Source organism: Podarcis raffonei, chromosome 1 (assembly GCF_027172205.1).
Source record: "Podarcis raffonei isolate rPodRaf1 chromosome 1, rPodRaf1.pri, whole genome shotgun sequence".
Taxonomy (NCBI): Eukaryota; Metazoa; Chordata; class Lepidosauria; order Squamata; family Lacertidae; genus Podarcis; species Podarcis raffonei.
Genome location: NC_070602.1, coordinates 85295275 through 85321753, shown reverse-complemented (window position 1 = coordinate 85321753; position 26479 = coordinate 85295275). Strand labels below are relative to the sequence as shown.

Genomic DNA, 26479 nt, shown 5'->3' with positions numbered 1-26479 from the left:
TGTAGCTCTTCCCCTCTTCACAGAATCCCCATAACACCCCTGTGAGGTAGGTTAGGCTTAGTGTTGCCATATTTCAAAAAGTAAACATCTGGACAGAAAAGTTGTTTACCTTTTTTGCAAAATCACAAAGAATTTGGCCATTTTTTAGGAAGATCAGCAAAATTTGGCCAATTTCTGCCAGGACACTGCTTCCAGATACAGTATTCCGTGTATGTCTGGGAAATTCCTAGCAACCCTAGTTAGTCTAAGAGGCTTTTATTTTCTTGGTGGGATTTTTCTTCATTGGGAATCTCATGACCCAAGCATGATAAATTCCACGTGATTGGGGAGTTCTCTGGAATGGAGGATCCTTAAGCGCTCTGGACCACAGTGGATATGGGATTGTGGGGTTTATCTGGAATCATCCGGAACGGCAGCGGGGTTTTCCTCTGCTATTTACAGGTGTTCAAATAATCCCTTTCCTCTCTATAATCACAGCCTTTGTATAAATGGCCTGTGCTGGGTGTTTAAATGTGGTGCACCATGACAGTAGCTGGCTCTGCATTTTTCCACCTAGGCAAAGATCCATGTTTTTCTGTAGTCAAGATGGGAACTGTTATTACTTGGGGCTATGACTGGGCTATAACCTTATAACTCTACATTTGACCCTTATGCAGGCAGATGCTAATCTGCCAAGGATGCCCTCATTTTAGAGAATAACCACAAGCCTGCAATTCTGCCTAGTGGATTTTTAAAACAATCCGTCAACCCTGTGTACTCCAGAAGGCTTCCTTCAGGAAGCAGCTTAATCTCGCTACGTGGGACCCTCAGAGAAATAACCACTGAATATTTGTCTCCAAGGAAATTATAGAATCTCTTTATCTGGAGGTTTTCAAGAGAAAATGGGTGATTGGCTGCTGGATGTCATTTAAATTTAAGGAATTTGCTGGGTATGACCCAAAGGAACTCTTCCGGATACATGATTCTATCGATCTGTGGAAACAGAACATACTATACAGACACCAAGAAACATCACTATGTTGACGGAAGCCTCTCATGCTGACAGCAAAGCCCTTGCGTACACAAAACATCTCGCTTAAGACATCTCGTCTTAAGCAAGCATGACTTTGGAGCAAAGCAGATTCTGTACCACTGAGCCACAGCCCTCCCCCTAAATTTCAAGCTTGCTCTTGCTATACCTAATAAAGACTAAAATATCTTCAAATATCCAGCCCCTCTGGCAAAGCTTTGACATCCTTCTATTTCTAACATGGCAAGGCCCAATGACTGTGCTAGATGAAAAGCATCTGCAATGCCTACTTGCTTTAACTAGCAGAATCTCGACCCCTTTTTTAGTTCTCTTGTTGTAAGCTAACGAAAGCAGGCTCTACAAAGGAGCCCAGGAGGCAGCAAACATAGAAGCATTGCTTCATCTCTTCCACCTGTTGCTCCAAACCAGCATACCTCAGGAAGCCCACTACATAATAATAATAATAATAATAATAATAATAATAATAATTTTCAGATTGAATGTTGTTGTTGCTGTTGTTGTTGTTGTTATTAATGGCTGACTGGCAGAAGCTCTCCAGGGTTTCAGACAAGAATCTTTCCCAGCCCAACCTGGAGATGCCAGGGACTGAACCACTGAGCCACAGCTCTTTTGCAATATATAATTGCCCTAAAATGTAATTCATCAACTAAACACCAGAGACTAATGAAAGATTTTAAACTCCTTATTGTTAACAGTTTTGAAGAGGCTTGGCCTTTCAATCAGAAGGTAAAGCAACATTTATATCAGCGATAGGAAGCTGGTTGCCCTCTAGGTGTTCTGGACTACAACTCCCATAATCCCATGGGCCTATACTGGCTATGCTGATAGAACCTGAGAGTCCAGTAATAACTGGATGGCTGCAAGTTCCCCATCTTCGATTTACATACACAGTTTCAGTGAAGTAACAATCAAGGTGACCCAGGAGAAGTCACCTTTCAATATCAGCCTTCTAGTTACAAGGCTAGGGTTTAGGGCAACAGAGATTTGCATATTAGGCCCTTAATGCCTTTCAAGGGTCTTGAGATCCCGAATAAAACCTTAGCAATAAAGGGGCCTTACTCAACAGCACGGGCAGCTGAATCACAGAAAGTGCTGGATTTTCTTCCAGACTCAGGAGAGACTTTCTAATCTGATCTCCTTCCATAGAGATGGGGTTGGGCAGGATAAACAATCAACAGTGGAATTAAGAGGAAAGTCTTGAGTTCATTCCATTGAGAACAACACCCCTTTAAGTGCCAATCTGCCATGTCCCAGATAAAGTACTAGTCTTTGTCTCCTCGGGAGCAATGAAAGCTGAAAATTAGGCCTCACCCTCTTCAATCCCTCTCAGTCTGGCCTGTAGGAAGCTTCTTTCACTGTGACACGAATTCAGGCTGGAGGTAGGTGGGAGGAGATAGGAGGTGGTGGCTGCAGACTCACCATACATTTAAAACGCGTTCCCCCTCCTCCAAAGAGTCCTGAGGAAGGAAAAAGAGCCGAAGTCCTCTTGTGGATCAGGAATCTGGTCAAGAGGAAGCAGAGAGTAGGAACGAGGACAGTTCTCCCAATGGAGCAGGGCTGTTTAGCAGGGTGAGGCAGCTGCTTTGGATAACCTTGCCCGCCCTGCTGCCTCTGCTGACAGCAGCACTGGCTTCTGAAATCTTACGAGAGATTTTCAAAACTTTGTGAGATCTCGCATGAGATCTCAAGAGATTTTGGTGAGATTTCATGAGATCTTGCCAGAACTCTCTGTCCCTTCGCAACCCAGGTCAGGGAGGCTGCAGTGGCATGTCACGTTCCTGTTTCACCTCAGGCAGTGAAATGGAATGCAGTGCCCCTGCCCTGGCTAGGCCCAGAATTGTTTCACTTCAGAGATTGAACTTTATGAGACACCATCTGAATATTATTTGAGCCATAATGTGTTTGTAAGCCGCAACAGTTAACTCGGACATTCATCTGAGTTTCTTGCTCAGATTATGTGTGGCACACGGGGGGGCTATTTTCCAGTAGAAAATCTCTGGATGGAATACACCTTTCGAAGTGAAATGTGTGTTGTTGTTGTTTTTGGAGCTGAGGTGGTTGCAGAACATGTGTTGGTCACATTTTTGGTACACACAGACATATGCCTATGCAGACAAGCATTTTGATACCCCCAAACTGAACACCTGAAGCAGGGATTGTTTTTTTAATTGCTAGTTTATTCACAAGGACCATACGTTATTAATTAAAAACTGGTTTGATATTGAACAAAATTAATAAACAGATTATATTTATCCTTCTTCTATTAATGGCCTTTTAAAAATCACATTTCAGGGAATTTCCACTAAAACAAAATTGCTAGGAAAGTGTGATTCTTCAAACTAAATTTGCTTTTTGGCATTTTCTCCTCCTTCTCCATCACCCATACTTGTTGTAGAAACCACTTAGTCTCTCCGCAGTCTTCAGTGTCAGTCACCTCCTTGCTTGGTACCAGCGACGCGGACTTATAAAAAATATTGGGGGGGCCCGGGAAAGCTCATGAATAATAAATAAGCTCATGAATATGCAAATAAAGTGGCGCCGCCTCCTCGTGAGCGAATAGGGGAGAGCGTGCTGCGCCTATTAATCAGCTCCAAAGGAAATTGGGTGGAGCTTTTGCTCGGGAGGGAGGGCAGGAGGCATGCAGCCCGCCCCCCCTGTGCATTTTGGGCTGGGGGAGGGGCGGCGATGGCGCTCTGCTGGAGGGGCGCCGGAGATTATTGGGGGGGCGGAGCCCCCCCAAACGAATTTTTGAGGGGGCTCGGGCCCCCTCAAGCCCCATGGAGTCGGCGCCTATGCTTGGTACCAACTCCCACCTGAGGACCACACTACCAAGGTTAGGCCCACAACTTCCCCTGCCAGTGGGAGACCACAACAGCTGCTTTGAGAAGTGCAGATGCTTGTGGGGATCCTAAATACACACATCAATTTCCAGTCAAATATAAAGGGAAGTGCTTTGATCTGTCTCCAAACCTTAATGACATAATTGGTTCCAAGTGAAGGTATCCCCTTCCTGCTGCTGTTTTACTAGAGCCAAAGAGATGATTTCACAGTCACTCGAGCAGCAGGTCTTTCTCTCCACCCCCAGACTCCATTACAATCTCTTCCCTCTTCCCAGAGGACTGGTGTGCCTAAGTAACTTGGCAGCTTTTTGTGGCACTACAGTGTTGGGCGTGCCTCCCATTCTGCATCACTGCCTAACTAAATATGTTCATTGTAGGGACATGTGGTTCTGTCTTCGTACGTTGCTGAATGAAGGCATGAACCTGGCCTCACTATTTCTCTCACTTGTGGCCTTACGGTGTTGAGTGTCTGAGTGTGATGTTGCTTGGAGCAATATTGCTCTCTCTCATGAACATGTATTGCTCACAAGTTACTCACATGCATTATGCTGTTTCCATGTTTAGTACAGCTGACTAATTGCTTCACAAATTAATGTTCTTATCAGTGGAATCACTTCATTTTTGCTGTGCACCCATTGCCACAAATGACCAAACACTTTGGGGCCATTCCTGATTCTGGTGGTACTTTCTCAGTGTTCTACAGGTGGGGAGAGAGGAAGCACTTAAGCTGTTGGTGATTCTTCTGTTGTCACTCACTGTGGTTGTTCCTGGCAACCTGCTCCAATTTGGCTATTCCAGTAGAAATAGAAGGAAATTCAATTCTGATAAAATACCTACTGAAAGAGGTGTATACCAAGACTGTTCGCCAGTTCTCATTTTTGTTTAGGTTTTATGTAATAATAAGTGAACAGGAAGGAGGTTAAATATTTCCTAGTCTCCATTTTAGAACATAGTTGATTATTTTAATGCATGTTGACAATATGGTTTTGGTTTCACATACATAAACTTGAGAAGGCTAATGAGAGATGTTCAAAGTTTCTGCAAGGAATTACTAATAATTTATTCCAAAACAAAAGTGGTAGTGTTTCGTAAAATACAACCACAACCCCTGCCCCAGGTACAGACAGACTATGGATGGGCATGTAATTGAACAGGTCAAAACCTTTACATATCTGGATATACTTTCCCTGGAAAATGCTCCTGGCTACCCCAGCACATTGTTAAATATAAAACTTTCAAAACTTCTTAAGCAATGTGGAACTTTACCTGCGGAACATGTGGAAGCTTAGTAATTCCGGCACTGAATATATTCACAAGAAAGATGACGCCATAGTTCTGTCAGCTCTAGGTGTGGGTACGTGAAAGCATTAGTTCCCTTGAAAGCCTTCAAAAAAAGTTTTGACGATCATGCCTTGCTCTGCCTCAAGGCATTCCAGTAGCTCAACTGCGAACAGTAATAGGCTTTAAGATCTGCTAATGAAACCCTCATTCTGCATTGGCTTAAGCCCTACCTCACGGGTGTCAAACACAAGGCCCGCCAGACCTCGTCATGTGGCCCGTGTAGCCGCCGCCGGCCGCCAGCCTACAGCTTTTATTCTCTTTTTTTTTTTTTTGACACAAGAAAGCCGCCTCTTCAGCGCATGCACGGCAGCCTACAAGCCAGAGAACATCTGCCCTCTAGCGGCGCCGACCGTTCTACACAGGAAACCTCCACTTTACATGCATTCAGGAAACCTCCACTTGTTTTTATATTGAGCGCATGCCATCCTGTGATGTGACAGATCCAACGGCTGCCTGAACAACAGGCCCTTTGAGGGTGACCAAACTGCTGATGCGGCCCCCCAATGAATTTGAGTTTGACACCCCTGCCCTACCTTATGAAAAACCCACATTCTTTCTAGCTAGGAAAAAAGTTAATGTGAACTGAGTGCAGCAGTGTGTAAGCTTAGATCAGCAGAATGGCCTAGATTTACTTCCTTAAGTAGAAACAGAGGGAAGGCATACTAAATTTTGGTTAAAAAGAAGAATTAACAATTACAGCATTCATCAGGGCATGAAGATGAATCATTATTATTTTCCCATATACAAAAGGGTCCAATATTGTGATACCTTTCTTTTATGCTCTTCTTCAGCGATGGCCTTTGGTAATATTTCATAACATGGTGCCCTGTGTGAGGCCAAAATTTGACGCCCCCAAATGGATTTTCTCAATTATTCATCTTATCCATTTTGCACCCCCTCAGATTTGTGCCCTGTGCAGGGGAACTGCCTGCACCACCCTAATTCCAGCACTGCTATTTCTTACGTATAGCCTTTATTATGGCTCCAAGATTTTCAGACATTGGAGGGACGTTACAGCAAGCTTTCAGTTAACCAATGTTTGTGTAGAGGATATTTTTCATGAAGGTGTTTCATTTATACATTCCAGAACACCAAATTTTTTGTTCCGCCATCCCAGTTTATAGCCTTGGGAATGAGCTGAACAAAAAATTGTCCTTTACTGAGAGATCAAAAGAAACATGTCTGTCACCCGCCCTGTTTCTTTATTTGCTGTGGCAGTGCAGAAACTAAAATTAACACTGGGAACCGTCATGGTGACACTTGTCATTATCCTAATTTGATTATTTGGTTTACTATTTCAGTATTTTCACCATTTATATTGTTTTAATACAGTTTTATACTGTGCAATTAGGTTTGTAATGACCTATGGTTAAAAATCATATAAACTTGAACTTAAGGCGGGACAAAACACGAAGCCGCAACCGTACAGGGTCATGTTTGACGTACCAGTAATTCTGTATTTCTCTGTCTTCTGAATGCTGGTTTGTATCCAAGATTAGCCATACTCAGAGTAGACCCTGACATAATGAACTTATGCACATTATTTTCAATGGGTCTACTCTCAGTAGAACGTATTGAGAAACAATCCGCAATAATTACATTTCCCCCTGTCTTCTGAAATTGGTGATGTGCCTAAAAACCCTAACAACTCTGCAACAAAGAAGCTGAGGGATTTTAATTTCAGGTGGGGATTTTGCAGTACACGCCATACATTTAAAGTATATTACTTCCCTGCAAAGGGTCCTAGGAACTGTGGTTTGCACCTCACAAAGCTACAACTCCCAGCACCTCTAAGGAACTACATTTCCCAGGATTCTTGGGGGGAAGTCATGTGGGAGGAGAGACTTGAGATTCAATAGCACCAGGAACTGAACTGAAGCTGGGGAGGGGAGGGGTGGAATGGGGGGCAGGAAACTGAGGCAAGCTACAAGCAGGTCTGGTCCTATGATACAGGAAGCTGAAAAGACCCATTTAAGGGGGCAACATGGTTGGTGGAGTGATAGATGAAGGCAGAATTTGTGTCTGAATGGCAAGCCAAGACAGCATTGTATTTGAGTCTGTTGCTGCATTACTTGCACCTTATATGGTTTTTATTGTATTTGTAAGTAAGGTCATATGTGATAATTGAAACCCATTGTAGGAAAAGGGAAATTCAGCGATATACACAGCACAGCAACGAGACCCTTGCTCTTGGAACTACAGGCATGAGAGTCCCGGGAGAGACTTAGAGCACTAATAACAAAACAAAGCAAAAGCCCTGCTGGATAAAGCCAAAGGTCCATCCATCTAATTCACAATCCATTTCTCACAGTGGCCAACCAGTTGCCTACAAGCAGGACCCGAGTGCAAAAACATGCTCCTCCCTTGCAATTCCCAGCAACTGGAAAAGGGCAGACTGAATACTTCTAGGTGGGGGGAAGATCCTACAAAAAGAAAACCCCACCCTAAACCCAGCTGACTGCTGCTTCTGTGTGCACCTTCCTGCCCAGTGTCAGGGAGCAGTTTGAAAACCACAATTCAAGCCGGATGATGATGATGATAGCAGGGAAGTTCCATTGTGACCTGCAATGAACCCTCTAGTAACGCCTGGGGCAAGAAAGCCCAGAGGAACCCCTTTTGCTGCTCCCACCATGCTGGGAGAAACCTCTCATTATCTGCCTGTGTTGTGGTGAGGCTGACACATGGCTTCACTTTGGGAGAATCAGATGTTCCTAGCCCCGTCATGGTACACTGAGCTACCCGCTCTACACATCCCAGCTGCAGCACAGGGGGAAGCAATGAACCAAGAGAGGGCAAGTAGAGGTCTGTGTGTATGTGCCCACATGCATGTTTGCCCATATGCAAACAAGCAGCATGTATGGCCTCATGTGTGATTGCATGTCCACAGCTTCCCACCTGACCAGAAGCCATACAATACTAGGCTTCTTTCTTTGGTATGGGGATCTTTTTTCAGTTTGAATTGGCATAAATATAGATTTGGTATATCTTTTTTCATCTGAGGCTGCTGAGCAATCAATATGCACTGATAAAATGCTGCTTGGAAGCCTGTGTTCCACTGACATAAATTGTATAGATGCTGGCACTCAGAATCTTAGGTCTTCCAAGTTTTATCTCTGCTCCCCTCCAGCACTAAGGTTCCCAAGGCCAAGGCTGTCACACCTCTCATGAGATCATAGTGTGTAAGCCAGTAATGGATGCAGGTGCATGATTAATCTGCATGACTACTAGGGTCAGTGCAACATCAGAGGAGATCGCAATCAAGAAAAAGGCATAGAAGGACGACTCAAAGGCAGTGATTACAAAATTGCAAGGGAAGTTTAACAAGAAACAATTCCTCATGCTGACAGGTCCTTAATACTCCCCCAAATCCCACTTCTGATCTCATCAAAACCAGGCCAAATACTATTGCTTCCAGTTTTTGGTAGATTCTACACCTTTCCTCATTAGTAGAATCTTTGCACCTGGTAGACCCATCAGCATAAATCTGATGCACAGCTAATCAGTCCAAAGAGGCTTCATCCTTAAGATGGGAGTAGGAGCTGCATCAGGAGAAAGCAAACAGACCATGCACCGTATTGGACTATGTTGACCCACTCTGCTAGGGCACACACACCTGGAAGTTCACAATAGCAATGCTGTCTAACCCAGAATGCTTCTTTCTCAGCAACATGCAATGCTACATTAAGCCCTTGGCGCCCTCTGGTGGGAAAAAGATTCTTTAAGCTGCCATCAATAAGTTAATTAGGGAAGAATTCTGTGTTTCGTGTCTCCATGCATGAAAGAGAATGAGGGTTCTGGCATTAATTTATTCTTACGAGGCAGCTTAGGAGGGGGAAAAGAGAAAGAATTGATGAATTATTATTATTATTATTATTATTATTAGACCTCCCCCAAATTGACACACCTAAAAAAAGGCTGATGAATGATTGTGTGTGATGACTCCTTGATGAATGTGTGTGACCTACCTGCACATGTCACTTACCTGCTGGGAGCCTCACTTGTTCGTCTGCACAAGTGAAGTGCTAGAGGTTTTCCACAAGTGACTTTGACAATGTAAAATAGGAAGACTGTTGCAAAGCAACAAAACATATAGGACATGCCTTTCATACCAAATCAGTCCAAATCCTAACTGAGCGGTCTTGACATCAAATACATCACCATTCAACCCCAGCATCTCTAACTCCACAGGAGCTCTTGACCTGCAAGAGACATAATCTATCAACACTCTTGGACATGCTCCCAAGGTCACTTAACAGCAATGCATTAATGTTAGGCAAAGTCACCTTCATACCACTCTAAATGCTCTGATTAGATAAGAACATAATAAACCCTGTTGCTAGTTCAGACCAAAGGCCCAACCAGCCCAGCATCCTATTCTTAACAGTGGAGCAAGCAGATGCCTATGGGATGAACAAGAAAATAGTTTAAACTTCTAATTAAATTACTCATCTGTATTAAGTGCACTTGTGAACACTTCCTTTTGCAACAATGGATTAAGACACTGTTAGTTTAAATAGCTTTATTAATGCAGAGAGAAACAGCAGCCCCAGCTGAAGGGGGGCAAGGAAGCCATGGGAGTGAGCAGTCAAGCTCAGGGAAACCTCTGCTGTTCTCTCAAACACAGGAAAGATCCATTAATAAATGAGGCACAACACTTCCCTCCAGGGAAACTGTGCATGGCCTATAGTCAGAGACCCACATAGGACCAAGATGCTGGGGACGATGATGGGAGAATGTCAGGTGACACCAGTCTCCCGTCTTCAGGAGTGTATGTCCAGTCAATGAGTAATGGAGGTGCAGGGCCTGCCACAGAGGAGGTTATAGCCAACAAGTGCTGGAAACTGCAGAGAACCAAAGTTTCAGAAACAATCCATTTCCATGCTCTGGGGATCCAAGGCAGTCCAGAATGAACCATGTTCCCTCAAACCCATAGCAGGCTTGATTATGCTCCCTGCCTTTGGATTCTGTGGCAAGTTGGGCATCATCCTTGCCCTCATGCTCTGGGCCATCCCTGCCCAGTGTCCTTTCTGTACCCACTCAAATGCATAAGCTGTGCTCCTTGCGTACCGTGCACTTCCGGCACTGCACCACACAGCACCAATGGAAGCGGCAAAGGCAGTTCTCTTCCAGGAGAAGTGTTTCGTCGTGGTGGCCGCGCCCACAACATAGCAGGTCACAGCCACTCATGTCCATGGCGGTGCTGTTGCACACTCGTCCACGCGTGCCCAGCGAACCCGTCTTGCGGTTAGCCACGCAGAAGTCAGGTGAGTCGGCAGAGTAGATGAGGTCCTGCCGGTCCGGGGGCTTGATATTCAGTCCCACAGGGATGAGTGTCTTGCCATCGTTGCCGCCCATCACTTTAAAGGCCCCATTAAAGCGTTCAAGGAGGCGGTCTCCCACCTCCCGGAAAGGGGGCATCTTTTTCCAGCAGGTGCGTAATGCACAGGAACCCGAAAGTCCATGACACTTGCACTCTGTCCGCATGTGGTTCTTCACTGCCTGGAAAGAGGAGAAAACAAGTCATTGGAGAAAACAATTCATACCTCCAAGAACACACTGCAATGGTGAAAGTGGCAAAATCAAAATCAGCTCACCACAGAGCTGAACTACAACTCCCATCAGCCTATGCTGCCTGGGGCTGATGGGAGCTGTAGCCCAAGACAACTGGAGGGCACTAGGTTGGCAAAGGCTGCTTTCAACTACAAGAGAAGGTGGGGTGGAAGAAAGCTCATATTGAGCCTAAAAGAGAAAATGAAAATGCATGTCACCCACAGTCAGATTACTGTGTTCTGGCCCTCAGACCCTGAGAATGACATTGCCTATCAGTGCCTTACATTCACAAAAGAGGAGGGAGGTGATGTCAACAGCACCATGCTTTAGAAGCCAGATTATGAAGGAGATAATATCTCAGGAGAACTAGGTTCCCTGTCCCCACCTCCTTCCCATAATCTGAATATGGACTAAAAGACTCTGACTGGGTTACCCTCTTCTACATGTGAGAGCATGTAATACAACAGTAATATTTAGCATTTATGTGATACAGTCCTGGAACGTTTGGAACGCTTTACATATGTTATATCAAGAATTCTACAACAACCCTGCAGTGTAGGCCAGTATTATTATCCTCATATTGAGGGTGGTGGGTTGAAATTGCCAGTTGCCTAAATCTACCCCTACAGAGCTTGTTGCTACTGGATTTGATCCAGGCTCATGCACCTCCCACATTTCAGTACTACATCACATGAGCTCTCTAAGCATGTAAGTGCATAGATCTGTCTGCTTTGCATACCTGTTCATAAACTGCCTAACTGTCCCCTCTGGCCTTGTGTATTATTATTCACTGATAAATTGATGGTTCTGATGGGGATCATGAAATCTTCTTGTTCTGCCAGCCAGTATGTTTTTGGTGGTAATCCAGGATGAGCCCCAGGAATGATTGAGGGGATGGAAAAGACAGGCAGAGGCAGGAGGAGGAAGAGGATACCTAAAGATTACAGAGGGAAATTCAGGTGGCAGGCAAGAAAGGCAGGTTGAAAGAGGTGTCTAGCCTATCAAGGGAACATGCTTTGGTTATAGGGCATACAGGGTTGAATCATGAAGTTAGAAGCAAGCTTGCAGAAAGGGAGGGAAAATACAAAGAGTTTGATGTGGGTGGGTAAGAGAGAGAGTGCATGCTTGGGATGGAGAGTTGGGAATAAACACTTCATCCAACTCTAGCATTTTTGCACCATTAAAAATGGCAGGCAATGAAATGGTGGCCAACTAAAGTTAAGGCACCACAGCTTAAAGCAGGCCTGATCAGCTAAAGGATGATTTTTAGATATGAATTTGAGGTAGGTATAAATACTTTTGATAATCAGTTGTTACTCTGATGTGTGGGATTTTATGGTATAGCTGTGTATGGATCCTCTGGCAGGGAAGTGTTCCTCCAACTCCCAATAGTAAAAAGTGTCCAAATTGTTCTACACATATTTCAAATGAATTAATAGTTGGCATAGTGTTGGAGCAGGAACTCTGGCTTGCTGTGCTATGGAAATGAGGCCCAGTGAGGCAGGGATGGCCAAATACCTGGCAGTGGCACTTGTGCCCTATATTGCCACCCACTGCAGGCTGCAGCCCTTGATCTAATTTTATGTGGCCTTTGGCCAATTTTTTTAATCCCTCTGCAAGTGCTGAATTCAGCCCTCTGGAATGAGCAATCTACCCAATTTCTGGCAGCCTGCAGGGCAGTGAGGAAGGGGGCAGGGGAAGAGAGGGAGAGGAAATTGAGGGTGTGTGTATGAGAGAGGGGGGAGCGGTGTCAGAAAGAATGGGGAGAAAAGAGGTGGACCCTTCCACTTTTGGCTCTGGGCCATTGCTGGCTTTCCCCTCACTCACCAACAGATTACCCCAAGAAAATCTGCCCAACAGAAAAACCTACACTGATTTTCTCCACTTGTTGGTCCGAAAGCCCCTACCTCCAGCTTTATGTGCACATATAGATGTGCCTGTACAGTATTAGCAGATAACATGGCAGCAGTAGTGACAGTGTCTGCAAGCACAAGGGACTACAGCATGCTGCTGTAGCCACAGGATACTCTGCCCCATTACTGCATGGAACAGAGCATGGCCAAATGCACATGTATAACAGCAATCCTTAGCCCTAGAACCGGATGAGGGCTCAAGCTGTGTGAGAGCAGTTGGGGTGATGACCTTGACCATAGAAATAGGTCTCAACACAAGGCAGGGCTGCGTCACTGGAGTGGAAGTGAGGATGTGACGGGCAGCCAAGTTAAGCCTAAGCAGGCCATGTTCTGGCAAGTAATGGGGCAGTCACGTTTCTCTCCGCCCACCAAGGAAGAAGGCAGGGTTGCCTGTGGAAGGAGGATTCCAGATACCCAAGTAGTGAGGGGAGGCTGCCCTTACCAGGCGTCCCGCTTCGTTGTTGTGCAGGTCAATGAGAGTTCGAATGTCACTCTTGCCACGCTTGCGCTTAGCGTCCATGAACTGGCGGGATTTCTCATAGCCAAAGTCAACATCATCCCCGCAGCCGCCCCACTCCCAAGCGGAGCCCTCTGACCCTGTGATGGCGGGGGGCAGAGGAGGTGACCGGCTCCGAGTCGCCTCACAACCGCATGGCAGCAACTCGCCCATGCTGCAGGCCTGGGTGACGGCATGGCTCACGCCGGCCGCTGTGATGGCATAGACAAAGGCTGTCTCCCGGATATCTATGTAAGAGAGTGAGAGGGCAGAGCAGGGAAAGAAGAAAGAAATGGAGAACATCAAATGGAGTCAGGTTTAAACAAACAAACAAGCCACTAGTTCATGGGCCTGCCAGGGGTAAGTCTGGCAAAAAGCACGGCCTTTAAAAAAGCATAACAAGCAGAAATCCAACCAGTGAAGATTCCCCCACTGCAGTTCCAGGTGGGGTGGGTGCACCTGTTCAGTTTCTGCCTCCCCGTTGTTAAACACATTTTAAAAGTAGGGCGAAAGGAAGTAAACTCTGCTCCTTAGTAGAACTATTTGCCAGGCTTAAGAACCTCTTGGCCCTGCCTCCAATCAGCTATCACCCAAAGAGGCCTATCTCGGCCTCCAATGTTAATTTCAAACTCCAGCTATCTGTACAAGTCTAACGTTGCAGCCTTATGCTGGGAGTAAGGCCCACTGTAATCAGTAGGCCCGCTGCTGACATTTTAAAACTAGTGAACGCACTTCCCCACCCCCAAAAAAATACTGGGAATTGTAATTTATTTTTTATTTTTTTTAAAGATATTTATTGAGTTTTTCCACCTTTATACATTAAAAAATCAAAAAGAAAAAAGGTAAAAACACATAAATTTTACAATCCTTATTTTCAATAACATATTTCCCTGACTTCCCCACACCTCCCCTTCATATATTTCAATTCAAATTGTTAATTCAACAAGTTCTTGTCCCCAATTTTTGACCTTTTTATATTTAATTCATTTTAGAAAAACCAATTTTAACTTATAAACATCAGTATTTAAACATCAGTGCTCATTCTTAAAACTTTTTTCTAAAGTCGACCCAAATTCCCTTCCACGAATTCCCCAATTTTCATACTAATAACAAAACAAAATAGAAAAAACAGATTATAATTATGCACCCTTTGGATTCCCAAACCCCACCCCACCCCTTTCCCGGTTTCAATCCCCAACAAATGTCCATCAGTCTTAGTCTACTATCAGCCTGGAGACCTCACGTCGGAGGCTCTTAATTCTCTCTCAATTCCTCTCTGCCGGTTTTTTTGGTAGTCCTTAACATTAAACACCAGATCTCGGAGAAGCTCTGTCCCGATAGGGTCCATATTTCTTCCAGCCAGACCTCCATACTTAAAAGTGGAGCCCAAATCTTGTTTCTTACTCCTTTTAAGTCCAAATGTCCCAAAAGCTCCAACTTTCACCTGGGAATTGTAATTTATTAAGGGTTTTAGGAATTGTAGCTCCGTAAAAGGTAAACTACAGTCCCCAGGATTCTTTGGAGCGATGTGCTTTAAATGTCTGCCTACGGCTGCGTGGGACTGGACTATACAGGAAGGAAGTACTGCAGCTTTCCCCGCTGCGGGGACACGAGGGCTGGCTGACTGGACAAGAGGCTGCCGCTCGAGTGGCGACCACGGGCTGTTTTTGTTCGTTTGTTTTTAACCCGAGTGAGGCAGCAGCTTGGGGTGCCATGCAAAGGGCGGCAGAGCGGGAGGCGGTCATAGTTGCCTCACCCGGCACAGTCCGGCGGGAGATTATCCCGCGCAAATCTCAGCGAAAAATCGCGGCAGCTACGGACGAGAATTGCGCGGCCACGGTTGAGCTCTTCTTGCTTAGCAGCCCGTCGGAAAACGCGGCGGGTGGAAAAATCAATCTACTCCAATAAGGAATTGTTTTGCTGCCCGAGCCCGGCAACCAGGAGGGCAAGGCCGGGTTGGAATGCCCCCCGCTCTCCTCCTCCTTCTCCACCCCAATAACCTGGATTCTTATTGACAGCGGGGCGCCAGTCGCCCCTCCGCCGCGGGACACGAGTTCCAGGCATCCCTCGCCATGCCGGGACCTGCCACAGCCAAAGGGGGATTCTCCTTTTGCTTGCTCCGGCACCAGGCGCCGCACCCGCCGGGGGCTCAGTCTCTCCCGTCCGCCCGCCCTCCTCCTCTCACTTTGCCAGCAGTCGCCCGGCTTGTTACAAACGCGGAGCCGCCCGCCGCGCTGAGATACCAGGAGCGAAGGACACGGAGGGAGGACGGGATGAAAACGGGCGGGCTTCTCTCTCTGCGTTGCAGGAGGGCATTCCTTTACGTGGCCGGCTACCCGGCTCGGCAGCAATAAGCTCCCATGCATTTTGCCTGCAGCATCTTCGCGCATACCTTCCTGCGTTGCACAAGCAACACCACCCCCGATCCAGTTTCTATCCATGCTCCGCCGCCACCAAGGTTCACTTGCTTAGTCCCTCGGACTCTAACCGTCGCCTTAAGACATATAAATGTCCAAGGGAGAAGCGCGGGTGGAAACACAATGCCGCAGCTTGCTAATTAGGGAGTGAAATGACCGACTAGGGAAAGAGCCTTCCATTCTTTTACTTTCCTACGTTGGAAGTTAGGCTGGAAAGGGCTCTGAAGATCAAATATCTAAGGGAAATATTGTCATCGTCTGCATGTGCTCTCAATAGAAATGTTAGCCACTGTGTACAAGCCCCTATAGACTGGTGAGGGTGGGGGGAGGTTTTGGGGGGGTGCGTTTTGCAACATGTTATTAATACAATAATAGTGCCTTGGTGGTGGGTTTATATTGGACCATCCCTGTACCATTCTGCTTTATTAGTTGCATTGCAATGCTTCCCCAGTATTTCTGTATTATTACCATCTGAAAGGGCACAACAAAATCAAGAAAAACAACAGCATGAGTAACTTTGTGGTTTAAAGTTATAGGATCTAAGTAGTTACTGGAAGGATCTAAGTAGGAAGTTATGGGACATGAACTGATCGGAAGCAGAGCAGTATGTCCACCCTGAAACTTTTGCAGGTATTGGGAGTGGGATGTTTAGAGCCACTTGTTGTGTATTCCAGTAGACAGAAATTATAACACTGACCTCCCAAGTTGGTGTCCAAAACGTCCCGTGAAATTTTCCTCAAAAAGGTGGCTCTTATTTTTACAAACCCTTTTTATGAGCCTAACATTAGTCGTGCCCATAATGTGCCTGTTGCTGGCCCTAGGGATCCTGCCCTGTCCTTTTGACCTGCCTGTCCGCTTACATTTGGGGCAGGGCTGGAAAAAAAGACACCATCCAGTATTGTGGCAAGGGGGCTTCCTGGGGTGTGTGTTATTTATTGCCCAGGCCCCTATTCTGTCAGGTTGCTGGGAAGCCTGGAGGAAGCTATAAGGACATGTAGGAGCACAGTCTAATTGGGGGGGGCGGAATGGGGGGGCAGTAAATCACTCCCAGACACGGATACATTCTTGGGCTTTATTAAAAGCTGCTGTATTGTCTGGGAGCACCCATAATTGCTTCATTACAAGGACAGTGAGACATGTCATAGCAGTAAACCTTCGGCCTGTAGCAATAACCTGTGCCGCCCTGAGGACCCAGCAATTCCCTTGCCTCACATACTCTAATGCAGTGTTGTCCCGTGCCTTCTGTGGGAGCGAGGGGAGGGGGAGACACAAAGCAACCCCCCACCTAGGAAAATGTATCAGATCCTTCTGCTCCCAGAAAGGTCCTAGTCCAACATCTAATTCCTGTACCACACTGGCTATTGCATCCAGCCACAGTGCAGAAAATATTTGGACAGGGGAAGTGTTGTTTTTTCCATGATTGACCTTGATTTCATGCACAAAGCAATGAAAGGCAGCACCCAGTTTCATTTTGAGGACTGTCCCCAGATTAAAGAAATCTTACTAAATCAAGTGTTTCAATCAATATCTTAAATTTGTGTGCATTTGCATATGAATAAATCGGTAGCTATACATAAAATGCATATTTCCTTTGCCTTTCAGTGATCTATGCACATGTCACAACAGGCATCTTAAAAGAGCCATTTCTTCCTTTGGATGAGAAAAGGAGGGCTGCTTTTGAGAAGAGCCTGCTACTGTGGTTTTTGTAAGTACCTAGCAATTAAAATAATTACAATTTGTTTTTAAATATCTGCTGCCTGGAGGAACATTTTTAATTGATCAAAAAGGTTTCAATCAATTAATCAACCATGTTGCAGCCCTTCAGAAAAATGGATAACCCTTCTTCCCTTATAAATGATATAAATGAAATTAGTTGTAGGGCTTGTAGCATATAAAGGTTTCTTCCCAATATATTCCAACATGGAAAGCACTTCGGTGCGGGAAATGATTTGAAACCCTTGTGTGTATCATCACATGCAACAGCTGCAGAGACATGTACGTTTCATCCAAATTATGAAATGCATGTGGCAACTGACATGCAGAATGCAGACTACTTCGTACCTTGACATATTTTCTGTGTACACACAAAGTTGGAGCTGGTGATGTGTGAAGTTTTTGAAGGCTGACTGAAAAATATGGTTGCTGTCTGGAGGCCTCAGTACTTTTCAGCATATCACAGCGGGGGGGGGGATGCTTCTCTTCATGGATACACTTCAGCATTCAGGCATAGACAGAAGGTCACACACACCAGGTCTCCTATTCCACTTTAACTATCATAGAGAATTATGGGAACTGCAGTTTGTTAAGGGCTCTGGGAACCGCAGCTCTGTGTGGTCAGCACTTTTAATAAACGACACTTCCCAGGATTCTTTGGGGATTCCATGACTGCTTAGTAGGATACTGCTTTAGATGTATGGTGTCGATGTGGCCAGACAGAAAAGCATTTCTGCTAATTCTGCATCGCTTTGCCCAGTGGTAGAGCTAGACCTGCCTTCTAGTCTCTGGGAAAATCCCAAAGGGAGAAATTGCCTCCCCAAACAACAGCTCACCCTGCTGTAGGATCTTGCCGAAATATTTGCTGTGGCTGGTGCAGTTCCAGCGACGAAAGCGGAATTGGTACTGGCACTCCCGCACGCCCAGCCTGGCCCCCTTGGCCACCTCCTGCATGATCTCAGGCTCCGTCTGGCACAGCTCAGCCTGCTTCCCAGCCAGCCGCTTGGTCTTCCGGCAGATGCTGTTGGGATCCATGACCAATGGGCTGCCCACTGCCCTGGAGAGGTTGGAGGGAAAAGAAAAGGAAAAACACTCTAGCTACATAGAAATGGTTAGGCCTAGGATAGGCATCAAAGATATTGGGTGTTTTCCAGGGGACATTTTCATTGAGCATTAATCCTGATTTGTTTGCAGGGAGTTTAGATGATGTTGGCTATTAAATGAGCATTCATTCTGATCTTATGCAGGGAAGCTAGACAATGTAGCATCAAGGCAAGTGTTATTCCACACCTCCCAGTGCATGGGCGTAGCCAGCTTTTGTTGGGAGATTGGCTTTTGTTTGGGGGTCAGGCTTCTGCTGGGTGGGGGGAGCAGAACCTCAGTTAATTGAGTATTTTCAATGCTTTTCAATACTTTTTGAGGATTTGGGGGGACGGGCTACACCCCTTGGCTACGCCCATGTCCCAGTGCATTTTTCTATCACTTTCCTTCTCTCAAAAAGTCTGTCTTTTGCGGAAGCAGGTTTGTTGCGCAAGACCTTCCAATCAGCTTTAATTGTGCAACCTTAATTTGTCAGCAGGTGATTGAATCCTACCTGCAAATAGCAACCATCTGGGAAAGCCCCAAAATGATAAAATTATTCACTGAACCCAGATGTCTATGCAAAGCCAGTCTAGAAACAAGAAGACTTTTTTTTAATTTCCCCTCTGATTTTAAGTAAATTTGTTGCAATTTTATTAGTTTTAATAGTGGCACAGTTATTAGGGGTTTTGAGTCCACATCTTCCAGCTGACAATTGTTCTTTATTGGGGTTGTTGTTTTGGACAGGGAGGCTCCCCCTACATAACTTTGGGTTGGGTTATTGATGTTCCTTTTTAAGTCCATCATATTTATGGGCTTTATTTCCTATTTTGTTCATAGTAATGCCTTGAGGTTTTAGAGTAGGTGACACTCAAATAACTTACACTGATCTAATGAGAAAAAGGAGGCAGAATAGAAAGCCATCTTCTAAAAGGATGCAAAGCCAACATTGAGTATTTTACAATACAAATGCTCTTATAAGTAATTAAAAAAACACTTTATTGTATTCAAAGTTTGACAGTATGTATTTTCAAGGAATATGGATGACTGATGTAAATCCTAGCTAAAGTCCCAGGAATAAGCGTAAACCTCATTCTCTGAGGAGCATCCTAAGTGCATATTGTTTCTGCTCCTACTTGGTGACTTTACTGTACTTTGAATTATATATATATTTGTATTGTTTTGTTTTAATATTTATTCTCTGCTCTGGGCCCTTTAGGTGAAGAATGGATTACAAAAGTTCTAAAATACCTAACTACTACAATAAAAACACCTGCTGTTCTAGGTCAGACTGAAGCATACTTGCTGTCTGTAACAATGGCAAACCAGATGCCCTGGGAATACTCACTAACAGGGCAAAAAGCACTCATTGCCTGTGGTTTGTCTTCAGCTTAAGTACCGGTACATAGGAATTGCTATGCTGGCTCACACCAAAGGACCCTCCAGCTCTGAATTGTGCTTGGCCAATGAAATTACTTCCGGTATATACAGAACCGGCATCCACACAAACAGTGAGGATTGGGACTGTTACATCTACCTCCCTGAAGCTTAGCACTGGCACCCCACAGGGATGTGTGCTAAGTCCCTACCTGTACTCATTGTACACATATGACTGCATATCATCTGATCCATCCACAGTAATTATTAAGTTTGCAGATGATACTACCATAATGGGCCTAATTGCAGGCGGAGATGAAACAGCGTACAGGGGGGAGGTTCAAAAAATATCTACATGGTGCTTAGAGAATAACTTGCACCTAAATATTAGTAAGACAAAGAAGATGGTGTTGGACTTCCGGAGGAAGAGAGGGGAACCTGCCCTGTTGTATATCGGGGGGGGGGCTGTGTGGAGACAGTCTCCTCCTTTAAATTCCTGGGAGTTTACCTTAGTGAGGACCTCACTTGGAAAATCAACATAACTCAGGTGGTCAGAAAGGCCCAACAGAGACTTCATTTCCTCAGGGTCTTGCGAAAGAATAATGTTAAACAACAGTTGATGAACTTTTACCGGTCCACGATAGAAAATGTCCTTTCATATTGTATCACAGTGTGGTATGCTGGCCTGACAGCCACAGACAGAAAGTCTCTACAGAGGATGGTGAATACAGCACATGATATCATGGGCTGTCCCTTGAGTCTGCTAGATGACATTGCAAGGGATGGTTGCCTTAGGAGAGCGAAAAAAATTCTCAGGGATGACTCACACTCGGCTAGGTAAAGGTAAAGGTACCCCTGCCCGTACGGGCCAGTCGTGTCCGACTCTAGGGTTGTGCGCCCATCTCACTTAAGAGGCCAGGGGCCAGCGCTGTCCGGAGACACTTCCGGGTCACGTGGCCAGCGTGACAAAGCTGCATCTGGCGAGCCAGTGCAGCACACGGAACGCCGTTTACCTTCCCGCTATAAAGCGGTACCTATTTATCTACTTGCACCCGGGGGTGCTTTCGAACTGCTAGGTTGGCAGGCACTGGAACCGAGCCATGGGAGTGGGGATTCGAACCGCCGACCTTTCGATCGGCAAGTCCTAGACACTGAGGCTTTTACCCACAGCGCCACCCGCGTCTCGGGTGACTCACACTCAGCTATCACCTCTTTAATCTTCTACCCTCGGGCAGGAGATATAGAAGTATATTTAATCAGCTGTACCAATAGGCTAAAAAATAGCTTCTATCCGTGGGCTGTTAGGCTGTTGAATGGAACAGCAAAATTGACTTGCGAGGTGGTGTGTTGTTTGAAAAGGGATTGAGTGTTTGGGGGCAGAGGCTTGTTTAATTTCATTGTATACAGGTTGTACAATGACAATAAAGGTATTATTATTATTATTATTATTATTATTATTATTATTATTATTATTTCTTTTCCTAGCTGCCACTTTCTCAATCTGACAGCTGTTTCACATGACTCCCCCCCCCCAAAAAAAACCACCACCAGTTGACTTTTAGGTGGGCTTTTAGTGAATTTCTCTGACATAACTTGAGACTTGTTTTCCCCCTTAGGCCAGGGCAGGGTGATCTTCACTTGTCACTGGGAACCATTCTACACAGAATAGAACGGGAGACTTGGGGTTGTAGAATTCTGGGCTGTACTTCAGACTACAGGTAAGAGGTGGGTCATATATATTTTTGAATACTTCCCCATATTTTCTTTTAATTCCCTGAATGTAGCAACCTTAAGGAAAGGGTTACACTAAATCTCTTCTTCAGCCATGCTTGTTTTCTATAGACAGAGTGGGTTTTTAAAAATAAAAATAAATACTCTTATCTACAGTCTGACATGGTATAGTCTAAGAACAGGTCGTCTCACTATCACTTTATTCTATGCAGAATGGTCCATAGTCCTAAGCAAGTCCATAAAACACAGTGGGTTGTATTTTACCAAGTCATACCCAAGAGCAGACCAATAGAAATCAATTGACTTAATTTATGCATAAATAATAGCTGTTCTCAATAGGTCCATTCTGTGTATTACTTAAGTTGGATACAACTTAACGAATTCTAGAAATGTTGCTTGTTCTGGGGTAGGGAACAGCACAATCCAGAGAAACAGGGGAAACATCTTTATTGCGAGGAAACAGCTGACTGGCCTTGAGAAATGATAAAGGCCAGTAAACAAGCTCTGGGTTTATGCCAACTTTCCTCCTTGGTTTACCAGGCGATTCTCAGTGCAGGGGTTTTACTCATCACACTTAAGAATGTGTTGTCAACTTTTTGGGGAGGCTAGTCCCAGGAATCTCCTCACCCTAGAATCCAAGGGGCTTCAATTCTCCTGGGAGAAACTTACAAACCTGTTTCATGTCAGATGGAGTCACATGCAACATCCAGATACTGTAATCTCAATGTTCATTTCTAAAAAGAACAATTTTGCTGCTTTCATGGTCATGGAGAAGAACTTGAAAATAAGCCATGTTTCTGCTAAATTTCAAAGGCCAGAGAGGGGGTTTGGTGAGGCTCCCTGTGCTCAGGCACTTGGTGTAGCCCACATGCTTCCTTGTGCATCAACTCCTGAACATTTTCCTCCATCATATTTACTACCCATCAAAGAAACATGCAACTTTTTCAGTCTGCAACATGAAATGCAATGCATTTTAGATATCTGAGACAGGGCTATGGGCTAGGAAGGGATGGATTGATACCAGGAAGGCAAAGAATAACATTAATCTGCTGTGCCCAGTATTTCATTATTGTCCATTCTTTGTCTAGTGGCAGGCGGCTTAACAGTGTGTGATACCTGATGGTGGTATATAAATAGCAGCTTATTTCAGGGGAAACCTCAGCATCGCAACACTTAAAATTCAGAAGGCTGTCAGCCTGTTCAGAGTCCCAGATAGTGGAGCTAACAGATCTTACAGGGGATTTCCCCACTTGGATCTCTGCCTATCTTGTTGGATAAGAGGGCACAAAAAGGCTCCTTACTGCCTGGCTCATCTTCTGCCATTCTCAGCAAGTTCTGGAGGAATAAAAATGAAGAAGATGAGTCACTAGAGAAGCTGAGGCAGCCAGGGGATTTCCAGCAATGGTTCAACCCAACTCAGTGACCTGGGTACATGTCCAGAGAGGAAGTTATAAAGCACAGGGTTTAAGGAATCCATGTGCACCACCCATGAACTTTGAAGGGAATGGCTGTGCTTGTGAACGAGACCACACAGGCAGCGCTGCACTTTCTATTTGTCCTATCTTCATAATCCATTATGATCCCGTCATGAGCTGCTTCTGCTCTGCATCATACTGGCAATAGCTCTAGAATGAGGCATCCCTTGTGTAACGGGGTGTGGTACAAAAACATGCAGCCTCTTCATAACATAGGGAGAGCCTTGCTGGATCAGACCAAAGGTCCATCTAATTCAGTGTCCTGTTTCCCACAGCGACCAACCTGAAGCCTCTGTGAAACCCAAGACAGCAACAGCCCTGCCTTGATCTTGCTCCTTAGCAGCAGGTATCCAGAGGACTAACCTCATACCATATATCAGACATATATAAGACCTATCTTGCACTTAGTGGAATCCTGAGTACCAGTGAGTGCTGATTGGAAATGCAGAAGGGTCATCATACAGTGGTACCTCGGGTTACATACGCTTCAGGTTACAGACTCCGCTAACCCAGAAATAATACCTCAGGTTAAGAACTTTGCTTCAGGATGAGAACAGAAATCGTGCTCCGGCGGCGCAGCAGCAGCGGGAGGCCCCATTAGCTAAAGTGGTGCTTCAGGTTAAGAACAGTTTCAGGTTAAGAACGGACCTCGGACTTAACCCGAGGTACCACTGTACTTCAGTAAGGCTAAGGAAATGGAAGGACTGCAAATGGGCACTGTTCTCATAAGCACAGCAAAGAAGCAGAAACCAGGAAGAGCATTCTGGTGCAAATACCGCATGCCAACCTGGGCATCCCCCAGCTCTACTACACATCCTGTCTGCTTTGCCACCCCCTGCATTTCTACCTCATCACCATCTCTACTCTTTGGCCATTTCCACAGAATCACTGACAGCTTCCAAGTTGTACTTTCCTCTTTATTCAGGAGTATGTACGTTGGGTTGCAGAGCTGTGCAAAGTCAACTCTGAGCTGTTTCCCATTTGGAATGTGTGCTCAGCATTATGTAATCCCACATGCAGATTAGAGTGTGTAATCTGCATCATCTGGTTTTGACAATGTCCCCAAAGTGTTGTTCACACATGCAGCTATAGCCATAGAGATGATGCATTATATGTTTTCCTCGCCATGGGAAACATAATGATGTGTCCTGAGTTCAACAGATCAAGAAGAGTAAACAGTCCATTTGCCATTTATTGGTACATGTTAAAAATGTCTCCATAAATCAATTTTGTAATTTTGCTGGGTCTGGCTCTGTTGAGACTATATTTTTCAGATTGCAACAAAACTAGGGGCAAACTGACAGCAGGCCCTTGAGCTGGCGCTTTGTTGTACCATGAGACAAACTAGATATTTGCTAGATATATGCCATAGCTGACACAACGTCACAAGTACAGGATGTGTAACTTCTGTGCAAAGAAAAGGGGATGAGGAGCTTGATAAGGTACCAAAGAAACCCAAATGCTAATCTCATGATAACTAATGCACATCATTAATTGATTATAAACTATTGCATTTTTACAGATTTTGGAGCAGCAGTCCCATGCAGCCATGAATAAGAGTAGTCAATGGGCACTGAAAGATGGAGAAGGGTTGAAGCTGAATAAGCACCATGGAGAGAGGCAGTCACCTGCTCAGGACATTGAAGCTCCACTCCTTGTGCACTGAATGCATTGTCCAGTCTATACGTTTAAGGCAGCATTGGACAAAGCTACCCGACCATTCTCAAAACGTTTCTCTCCAGCCACAAGGGCTGGACATGCAATCCTTTGAGATCTTAGTCAAATGTATAGGGACAGCAGGGCTCTTTTCAAATACATCTCATTGGTCTGCACTCAGTAAAACAGAGGAGAAAACAGCCATTTTTAAAAATGTGGGCTACAGGTGCCCCTTATATAGAATCATAGACATACAGGAGTCAGCTCCTAGGGACTGAGGTTCCTTCAACCACAATAAAATATTTGAGGGGGCTGCCCCCCAAGTTGATGGGCATTGCCATTCAAATACTGTGCCGCATATTGTGACCAATTGTGCAGGGCGGAGATTACCTCTCTCCCCCCCCCCCCATATTTTATTCAAGCTGGCACCCCGATCATAGAATTGTAGAGCTAGGCATGTTACAGCTGCAGCATGGGAGCAGTTTTGGGGGGTTAAGTCCATGCTGCTACTGTAACTTTTACAGGCCCCGCAGTATGGGGGTCCATTGCTCCCTCTGTTCTTAGCCAAGTGACAATAGGGTGGGAAGAACCTATGCAGCTGGCCTTTTCCAGAAGACACTGGGCCTTTAAATATTAAGGCAAAAGTGTGGGGCGATACCATAAACAAGCAGCTCCTATGCTGCTGTGGTAACAAGGGGCACCATGCAGATGTAAATCAAAGCAAAGGGAAACAGAGATACATATATCACAATGGAACTGGATGGGAAAATACCACAGTATCTGAACAGATAATACTCAGTCACCACAGAAATAGAATTAGGGCTAAAAGCGGCTTATACTAACTCATTCTGATTGTCATGTACAAAAGAAAACTTAAGTATGTAGGGATAATAAATCTACCTTTTGTGATGTTCACTTTGTGTCCATTTTGGGGCGGGAGTGTTGTTCGCCAATACAAAAGGTGTAAAATATGTAAGGCCAGACCTCTTGATGTGTGTGTGAAAGCGAAAACAAGTTTTATATTATCAATTTGCTAGGTTATATCTTACCTTTAGGATCAAGTACAGTGGTACCTCGGGTTACATACGCTTCAGGTTACAGACTCCGCTAACCCAGAAATAGTACCTCAGGTTAAGAACTTTGCTTCAGGATGAGAACAGAAATCATGCTCCGACGGTGCAGCAGCAGCAGGAGGCCTCATTAGCTAAAGTGGTGCTTCAGGTTAAGTATAGTTTCAGGTTAAGAACAGACCTCTAGAACGAATTAAGTACTTAACCCGAGGTACCACTGTAATACAAGTCAAGCTAAAGGGAATTGCATAGGCTCTAGAATCATGAGAGCAACTATGGTAACAACTAAGAGGGCTGAGGTGACATGGGGGGGATTATCAAAACTCCCTCTATTCCTCCAGCAACACACACATACTGCAAGTTGCAGCATGAGGTGCTGGGGTTTATGTGTGCCTGAAAAGCTCTCCATGGATACACACAAGCATATATATTCCTCCTTCCCAATATTTCTAATCTTCAAGGCAGCTCACAACTAGAATCCAACACAATATACAACAAGCTCCAGGAGAACTAGCCAGAAAGTACCCCTTAAAAGTATATAAAAAGATAACAAACTCTAAAACAGCCCAAGCTGTTGTAATAAGCTTGTTGGGAAAGGACGGCCTGGTGTCTGAAATGTAACAAAGGCTGAACCAGGCATACAAGTCTGAGAGGGTGCTTCCATAATCAGGGCATCACTGCAGAGATGGCCCTTTCCCCTGCAGCCATCTGCCTAACTTTTGAAGGTAGGGATGCCCAGAAAAGGGTACTTGACAAAGGACCTCAGCCCATCAGGTATGGAAGGACCTAC

General features: G+C 45.1%; 1 protein-coding gene and 1 long non-coding RNA gene across 4 annotated transcripts in view; one reads left to right on the top strand and one right to left on the bottom strand.

The window, feature by feature from the left end:
• Positions 1–9715: 9715 nt before the first annotated feature.
• The window catches only part of WNT6 (Wnt family member 6), a 49058-nt gene continuing 32294 nt past the window's right edge, over positions 9716–26479 (bottom strand). For 2 of the 3 annotated variants that reach the window (XM_053401709.1, XM_053401700.1), the window contains exons 2-4: positions 18137–18357; positions 13117–13418; positions 9716–10710 (exon numbers count right to left, since the gene is read on the bottom strand). In XM_053401709.1, coding sequence (XP_053257684.1) covers positions 10249–10710; positions 13117–13418; positions 18137–18335 — 963 coding nt within the window. In that variant the 5' untranslated portion in view covers positions 18336–18357 and the 3' untranslated portion in view covers positions 9716–10248. The remainder of the gene's footprint in view (positions 10711–13116; positions 13419–18136; positions 18358–26479) is intronic. The other variant, XM_053401714.1, reaches the window with a different exon arrangement.
• On the top strand, positions 14780–25529 carry LOC128420244 (uncharacterized). The gene is made up of 3 exons (XR_008332003.1): positions 14780–15125; positions 17190–17292; positions 24486–25529. It is a non-coding gene; the product is annotated as an uncharacterized LOC128420244 (long non-coding RNA).